The sequence below is a fragment of the Mastomys coucha genome, unplaced genomic scaffold, assembly GCF_008632895.1.
Source record: "Mastomys coucha isolate ucsf_1 unplaced genomic scaffold, UCSF_Mcou_1 pScaffold18, whole genome shotgun sequence".
Lineage (NCBI taxonomy): Eukaryota > Metazoa > Chordata > Mammalia > Rodentia > Muridae > Mastomys > Mastomys coucha.
This window is the reverse complement of record NW_022196900.1, coordinates 108,536,582-108,545,507: the sequence shown is the minus strand read 5'-3', so window position 1 is coordinate 108,545,507 and position 8,926 is coordinate 108,536,582. Positions and strand designations below refer to the sequence as shown.

Sequence of the window (8,926 nt, the reverse complement as noted above, 5' to 3'; positions counted from 1 at the left end):
CAGCATCCTGGAGGATTCCCAAGTCACTACACAGCAGGAGCCACAGGGGAACAAATTAGCCCCGCAGAAACCCAAGGCGCGAACGAGCGCCCTGGAAGGGCCATCTTCGGATTGGCGCATCCTACCCTCAGCCATCCTACCTGGGCCCCGCCCACCGTGCCCCTCGCCCCCGCTCAGTCTCCATGGTGACTGCCCGCCCCGCCTCCTCTTCTTAGCTTAGCAGCCCCTCTCGCCCCTCCCCCCGCCTGGCGCCGCTTAGGGGAGAGGGGGTGGGGCAGGGGGCGGGGACAGGATGCAAGCGAAGAGGAAATCGGCGGCGCGACGCCCGCTGCTTATTGGCTGACGAGTCCGGGAGCCAGAAGCCCCGCCTCCTCAGCGAGGGTCACGTGATCCCTTTCAAAGATGGCCGCCCTGTTGTTTTGATGAATAATACTTGGTGGGGCGAGTGGGTAAGAGTAGGGTTGGAGGGGTAGGAGGATTTACGCTTCCAGCGAGAGCTTCGCCGGTCCCATCCCTCCCCTCCCCCCTACCAGGGTTCTTGCGTGGAGGCGGGGCGAGCCTGGCCTGCTTTCGGAGGGGAGGGGCTTCCCGGTACAGTGCTGGGCTCTGCCTGGGCTGCTGTGGGGTCGCCGCGCCTCGGGGGCATCCAGTGTGCAGTGGAGCCGTTCCCGCCAGGGGCCAGGGGTGGGACCCGGAGCAGGGTCTGCGGGAGAAAAACGCAGCTGCGGCGTCACCGCCACGAAGACACGGCGCGCAGCGGGCACGAGCAGAGCTGGAGACCGCGCCGCCCGCTCTGGGTAACCTGGGAAGCTGAGGGGAGTCCGCGGCGCCTGGAGAGGACCCCGTAAGCTGCGGCCGTGGCCAGAGGCGGCAGCTCTGGGCGCTTGCAGCAGGAGGAGGCTGGGGCGGTCCGAGCGACCGAAGCCAAGGCGAGATCCGGTGCCTCGTGTTCTTTAGTTTTTAACCTCTGACTATGCAATTCTGAAACCTCCCCCATTGGGGGACCAGACAGCCCGATAGATACCTTCCACTCTCCATTGCTCCCGCCCTGGTCTCAAGAACTGAAGGATCTCTCTAACGCCTTTCACCATTAAGAGGAAAGCGATGGAGGAGCTGAGCGCTGACGAGGTGAGGAAGCTGGGGCGTGGGGGCGGGGGGCACCTTGAAAGGATTACTTGGCAACTCTTTGGCGCTTTGGACAGGGACGATTTTGCCCTAGTGGTGTCGGGCTTTTGGGATTAGGGAGGCATTTCCAAGGCACGAAGATGGCATTTTCAAGGATAATGAAATATAGTCATTCATCATCAGGTTGGTTGTATTGTAAGAAGCCCTTGCTCCACTTTGGGCTACCGTCTCAGTGTGTTTACTCGATCACTAAGATTCTCCAGAGGTAGAGAATGCAAGACCCCGAAGAGGATCTCTCGTTTTAGTCTCCTTTATTCTCTCTTGTTTCTTCATTCGGAACTCCACTCGTTTTTCTTTCTTTTAGGGTCTGAAGACCGGGAGAACATCTTGAAGGTGTTCAGTCTTTTTAAAAGGGTGTTCAAGAAAGAGGGGGCACGATTTAGGTCGTGGTATATTGTGTGTGTCTGTGTCTTCAGGGGTTTTAAAGAACAATTTTGCATAAAATCATAATGTTTAATGGCTGTTGTAAAGGAAGGATTTGAAATCCCAGATACTTGTGGCCATTTCATTGTATAAATTGATCATTGTATAAATTTGATCATTATCAAACATAAATTGATAATTTGTGTTTGAGAGGTAGTTACAGATTTCTTAATATTTAACATTAACAAAGTGTATATCCTTAATAGTTGAAAAGATTCCAGTTAAATTATACTAATTTAACAGATTCCTAATGACTTCTGGTATTCTATATTATTTTACTTTTGTCAGGACCCCTCCACCTTAAACTTGGGTTGTACTGTGTGGGATTGTCAGAAAAGCAGAGGCAGTTAGGGAACTAGGGATTTCTGTGACTCAGTTGACTTTTCCCCATCGTTGTACAAATTGAAAGCATTCTTTTTAAGACCCCCGCTGGCTTAATTTCTTTCACTGCTTCCTGCAAGCTTCCCCTGCAGTATTACGAAAGTAGTAGTCATCTGTCATCAGGTCGGTTGGAAGAGGCCCATGCTCCAGTTTTGGCTATGGTCTCCTCATGTTTATTCAGTCACTAAAATTCTCCAGGGATGGAGCATGCACATACGTGGGTGAAGGGTAAGGTAGGGGAAAAAAACCAAAACAATCCTGTGACTTGTGATACTTTAGTTGTTAAGTCAGAATTGTTAATTTTGAGGCACCTAACTTGGTTTTCCTCAACTACAGCAGGCGTATACTCTTAAATCAGAAGAGCCCTGAGCAGTTTCAGGAAATACCAGGAGATCAACTTAGAAATACTTGGTTTTATGTAGTTTAAAAAAGTATCCTCCTCATTCTAAAGAAACACAATCTGTGTTTTTCAGTAGCCCTTTACTTCTAAAAAGCACTATGATTTGTAAATAGTTCTTACTTTAGCAGCCTTTACAGATTTGGTCTTCACTATTTTTTTTTTTCCAAACCACTAAAGTATACAGACTGGTCAAAGATACTGTATAATCTGGAAGGTATCTCTTCATTTTGCTTAGTTCTTGAGATGGTGTAAGTCTTTTAGTGACCATAAAAGGAACATATATAACCTTTGTGGAAGAAATTTTTTTTAAGGTCAACAGAACACTAAAATGTATATGAAAAATTAAATTTACCAAAGCAGGAATAGTATAAAGGTATTGGTAACAAATTAGTTGTTTTGACCACAGTGGCAGTACAATTACTGGTCGTTTTATTCTCAGAAGCCAGAACAAAAGTCTCTAAAAAACATTTTTTTTTTCTTTTTGGAGGCTCAATGTAGCCCTGGCTGGCCTCGAACTCACAGAGACCTCCCTGCCTCTGCCTTGATTGTGTACCAGTTGGCCCAGCTTCAGTCCAGTTTCCTTAACTCAGAATTAGGTGTGCATTTCTCAACAGAGATGTTCCCAAAGATGTTTGTGCCCTTTTTTGGTTACTCTGATATCACAGATATTGTATATGATGTGGATTTGGTTAAAAAAACTATAACACATTTGTCTTACTGACAGTACAAGGTTACATTTCAGAATTAAAACACACTGAAGTGATCTCACTGTAAGCTAGGAACTTGGATTAAGTTGAGATTCATATTTTAACAAAATAAAAATATTTGTGAATACAGGCTAGAAGAATAAAAACTGGTTTAACCAGACCAGGTCCCTCTCTCTCGGGTCACCTTGAGCTCTTATACTTCTTTCTGTGTATTTGAAAGGGTTGTTTATCTGCATGGCTGTGTTATTTACGGAGTGCTTTACAGTGAGTCCTTCATTCTCCGCAGCAGAGCTGTGACTAAGTTCAACAACCCCTTGAAGAACTTACATTCCACAGCATCATTGTTTACACTGTATTCATGCTATAGCTAGCCACTCATGTGTTCTCTTGGACCAAGTCGGTGCTGTGAGGAGAGCAGGCGGTTTAAACTGCTTCTCAGCAGTGCTGACGAAATTGCTTTGAAATGATTTGTACCCTTCTCTGCTCCTTTTCTCATTTTCTTCTTAAATCTTTATGACCTACTTCTGAGAGGTGCCTGGCTGGGACTTGGGATGTGTTCAGAGTTTTAGAAGAGTGTTCAGTATTCTTCCCAAATGCAGCATATATGACCTTGGATTGTTAATTGATTTGTTGTTGTTGTTGTGTGTCCCTCCCACCCCCCACAGAGTTCTCTGTGTAGCCCTGGCTGTCCTAGAACTCACTCTGTAGACCAGGCTGGCCTTGAACTCAGAAATCCGCCTGCCTCTGCCTCCCAAGTGCTGGGATTAAAGGCGTGCGTCACCACCACCCGGCAGTTACAAAGTCTTAGAAGCCTGTGTGTTGCCAGGCGACTGGCAGCCACTGTGTCATTTGGTAAAACAGTGTGATGAAGTAAGAACTGTTTTGTGTAGTTTGTAGGTGAGGAAACAGATTTAGGTTGACCCTTGGCAAAAGTGACGTGGTTTAGAAGTCCCATGGTTAGAATTCAAGCTCGGGACCCTGATTCCAAAGCCCCCTTTATTACATTTCACTGTTCAACAGTTGGCCATAGATTGACCACAGCATCTATATCAATATCCTGCTAATGTTGACCTCTGATATGCCGAGCGTTCTATCAAGTGGTGTTTTGTCTGAGTTCATTCATGATGTGATCTGTTCTTGGAATGGACTGACTCATGCATAATGATGCTCCTAAACCAACTCTTCCCAGCCCTCACCTCAGATGGTTTACTCCGTAAGGTTGGGGGTCAGGTTGGGCGATACAGATAGGAATCAAAAGTGTATAACATAGGGACTGGAGAGATGGCTTCACCGTGAGAAGCACTTATTCTTGTGAGGACCCAGGCTCCGTTCCCAGTGTGTCTCCAGTTCTAGGGGACCTGTGCTCTCTTCTGACTTCTCCAGGCACTATGTAGTACACATAAACCTATACAGACCGAACACTCACTCACATAAAATGAAACATAAGAACTATCTCAGTGTACAGTATGGATGTTGTGCCTAGTGCTGTTGTGAAGGTGTACATGAGACACTCAGAAGCATAAGAAGGGATGCTCATGGGACGAGGTCTTAATTAAGACTTTAGGAGCTGGTGGCGCACGCCCTTGATCCCAGCGCTTGGGGGCAGAGGCGGGCGGATTTCTGAGTTCAAGGCCAGCCTGGTCTACAGAGTGAGTTCCAGGACAGCCAGGGCTACACAGAGAAACCCTGTCTCAAAAAACCAAAAAAAAAAAAAAGACTTTAGGAAAATGGTCTGCTGTGTTGTTATCCTCCTGAAAGGATCCTGGGAGCTGGGTGTGAGGCCGAGGGGCTCAGAAAATAGCACCAGGCTGTGGGGCTTGATCACTGGCTGTCATCAGATCTTGGAGAGCTGTCTGGAAGTTTAGGCATTTCAACTCTGAGAGAGACTGATTCCTCCCCTGCAGGGAGACTTAGGGCTTAAGGTGCCTGGCAGGGGTGTCAGCAGCAGCAGCCTGAAGGAAGGTGGTGCAGCCTGAAGGAAGGTGGTGCACACAGAGAGACAGTGGGAGGCTGCTGCCAGTACAGAGTTCCATGGGTCTTCCTGGACCAGTTACAGATGGTCGTGAGACCTCTGATGTGGGTGCTAGGAGCCCAACTCAGGTCCTTTGCAAGAACAGTGTTTGCTTTTAATCGCTGAGCTATCCTTTTGCATCCTCCTTTTGTTTAAAAATAAATTACTTATTTATTATATATACATACACTGTAGCTATCTTCAGACACCCCAGAAGAGAGCGTCAGATCTCATTACAGATGGTTGTGAGCCACCATGTGGTTGCTGGGATTTGAACTCAGGACCTCTGGAGGAGCAGTCAGTGCTCTTCTTAATCGCTGAGCCATCTCTCCAGCCCTTTCGTCCTCTTAAAGACAATGATAATGGTGATGTTAGCTGACACTCAAGGACTTCTTTGTTGTAAGCTCTGACCCCCCCCCCACCTCTTTGCTATTATTATCTCCACTTTACAGATTGGAAAATCCAGGTTAATGGAAATTAATTAGCTTGCCGAAAGGCATGTAAACAGGCAAATAGTTTACCAGCTGAACTACATTCCAGCTCCGAGGCATAGGCAGTTTAATGTGGGATCTGGATTCCAATCTAGAGCCTACTTATGGAGTTCTCAGTCCCTTTGCTAAAGCCCCATTAGGAACACCCCACCCCCGTAATGAGTAGGGAAGAGGGGTAGTGGAAAGCTGCAGACTTTTATCCTCCAGCCCTTCTGCACAAGGGTCCAGACCTCAGATAGCTCTGGATACTGATCAAGGCAGGAAGGCGTCTGCAGTGAGTCTGGGACATGTCTGCCTGGGGCATTTGCCTCTGTGGGCCGATAGTTTGCTTCCTGTATCCCAATACCACTAAGAACTGCTTCCAGGAGGCGTCATTTTCCTCAAAGGAAGCAGATAGCTCGCAGGCACATCAGGTAAAACACCTGATGATATGGTCTATAAAGGAAAATAAAGTAGCCTGAAGGATTGAAAAACGGGTCGGTTTCAGGGGTGGCTTTTTATTTTATTTTATTTATGTGTATGCCTATGTAGATATTAATAGGTGATTGCGAGCCATCATGAAGGTATTAGGAGCTGAACCCCGGTCTTCTATAAGAGCCGCAAGTGCTTTTAACTACTGAGCCATCTCTAGTCCCCCCTACCCCCCAAATTTTTTTCAGATGAAGTCTCAATCAGTAGCTCTGGCAAGCCTGGAACTGTGTACACCATAGACTGACCTAAAATTCACACAGAACTACCTGTCTCTGCCTCTTAGTGCTGGGATTCAATCCAGGCGTTATCACAGCTGGCTTTTTTTTTCTTTTAATTTTTTAAGACAGGGTTTCTCTGTGTAGCCCTGGCTGCCCTGGAACTCACTGTAGACCAGGCTGGCCTTGAACTCAGAAATCCGCCTGCCTCTGCCTCCCAAGTGCTGGGATTAAAAAGTCCTTCTCTTCTAAAGTATTTGCTTCACAGCTCACCCTGTCGTCCAGGTGGTCTAATTCAGGTAGACCCACCTGTGGCTGGTTCCAACCATGCTGGTTCACGTCCACCTCCTCCATTCTCCCTTTCTTAATCTGGCATTTTTGAGGGGGAGTGAGTGAGGCCTTTTACATAATGCAGGCTGGCCTCAGATCCCTGAGCTCAGATCATTTTGCCTCAGCCTCTTGAGCAGCTGAGACTGTAGGCATGAGACACTGCACTTGGTTTAGGAGGTGTCTTTTATTGGTGTGTGTCTGCATGTATGCGTACGTGTGTACGTGTATGAAGACCATAGGTAGATGTCAGGTGGCTTTTTGCTTGCTTGCCACCCTAGTTCTTGAGATAGGATTTCTCGTTTGTCTTAGTCGATTGGGGAGAAAGATAAGATGCTGGGCCTGCTGTAGGCTTTGTGAAACCTCAAAGTCCACTCAAGGACACACCCCTAGTCCTTCTCAAATAGTGCTACCTCTTGATAACTAAGCATTTAGGTATATGAGCCCATAGAGGGGAATATTAGAATTAAAATAATTAATAAGTTTAATTAATCTCCTCACCCCTCTATGTAGACCAGGATGGTCTTGAAATCAAAGATCCATCACCTTTGCGTCTGAGTGCTGGCATTAAAGGTGTGCACTGCCACCATCCTGGGTAATAGCGGCATTCTTGTTCAAACCACCACATCATCGAACCTGGAACTTACCATTTTAGCTAAAGTAGCCAGCTAGTGAACCCTGAGCTCTCCCTGTCTATGGCCTCCCCCAGTGGGGTTAAAGGTATGCTGCCATACATAGTGTAGTAGGCAGGGTTCTCTAGAGAAACAGAAGGTATAGAATAAGTCCCTATCTATCTACCCACCCACCCAACCACCTACCTGTAGGATTTATTAGAATGGTGCACAGGCTGTGGTCCAGTTAGTCCAACAATGGCAGTCTACCAATGGCAGAATCCATCATTGTTTGGTGCACAAGGCTGGCTGTCTCAGCTGGGCTTCTGTCTACACTTGTAATCCTGAAGAAGTAGCCCTAATGCCAGTGAAGGAGTGGACTTGCTATGGAGAGCAAGAGCAAGCTTCTGTCTTCCATGTGCTTTATGTAGGCTGCCAGCAGAGGGTGTGGCCCAGATTACAGGTAGATCTGCCCACCTCAAGGATGCAGATTAGAAGTGGGGTTTCCCACTCCAAGTGATTCCATTAAGAAAAAAAATCCCTCATAGTCATTTGGGTTTTAGTTACTTCCAGATATAGTCGGACGTACAACCAAGAATAGCCATGACATGTGGCTGTTCTGTAGGTGCTGGGGATCTGAACTTGGGTCCGTATACCTTTACAGCAAGCGCTTCAATCGTAGAGCCATCTCCCCAACCCAGAATTCTGAGAATTTAAGGGACAATAGGGAGCTGTTTTAGGCAGATTGTTCCTAGGTACTCCACCACCTTGGGGCTCTCTGTATGAGGGATACAGTGGTGAGAGCTGGAGCCTTACTGCGCTCTCCCAGGCTTCCGCCAGCTGGGCTGTCTTCACATCCTTTCCACGTGTTCGTGTTTAGGGTTGGGATGCCTCTCACTGTGGCAGGTAATTACCGTTGACTAGTTGGTGTGTGACATGGCCATTTCTTGCCCACGTGCAAATGTGGTTCCTCCTGTTGATGTCCCTTTGAGTAGTCTCTTACGTACAGGTGCCCTTTTAAGTACCTTTAAAAAACAAACATGCTTCGGGTTAGAAATGGCCCAGAGGCTAAAGTGCCTGCTACACAGGCATGGTGACTTGATCACATGGGAGTTCAGAGTCCCCAGCACCTGTAGAGAAAGCCCGTGTGCCAGGGTTTGGTCCTAGAGCTGAGCAGTGGAGACGAGAGATCCCCCCAGACTTGAGGGTCAGCCATTATGTCCAGGAACATCAGGTTGAAAGAGAAACCATGTCTCAAAAACTAAGGCAGCAGAAGTGAATACCAGTGGTAGGCTTTGGGCCCCCACAGGAGGGGCATGCACCTGCACACAAGTTTGTAACACACGTGCTGTGCTCTGCCTCAGCTCCATAAGCAAACGTTCCTTTGTATGGAGAGAGGGATGGAAATGGAGTCCTGTCAGCAACTCTTCATTGTAAGGCAGCAGCCAAGTGTGTTAGCAAAGTTCACAAGGGCAGAAATCTGGTTCTTGAAGCTGTGCTGTACCTGGCAGCTGAACATACAGTTAGAATTGAGCTTGTTTGGAGCTCACACACTGGCCTTGGACTCACAGTCCCCAAACTGCAACGGAAGGTCAGGGGTGCTCCATGTTATTGAGAAAGATCTTGCCTGGCGCATGCCTTCAATCCCAGCACTTGGGAGGCAGAGCCAGGGCTACACAGAGAAACTCTGTCTGGGAAAACCAA

General features: G+C 47.5%; 1 protein-coding gene across 2 annotated transcripts in view; it reads left to right on the top strand.

The window, feature by feature from the left end:
• Positions 1-370: 370 nt before the first annotated feature.
• Positions 371-8,926, top strand: part of Ube4b (ubiquitination factor E4B) — a 105,821-nt gene continuing 97,265 nt past the window's right edge. Inside the window, exon 1 of one of the 2 annotated variants that reach the window (XM_031379497.1) lies at positions 371-1,128. In XM_031379497.1, the coding sequence (XP_031235357.1) occupies positions 1,105-1,128 (24 nt within the window). In that variant the 5' untranslated portion in view covers positions 371-1,104. The remainder of the gene's footprint in view (positions 1,129-8,926) is intronic. The other variant, XM_031379496.1, reaches the window with a different exon arrangement.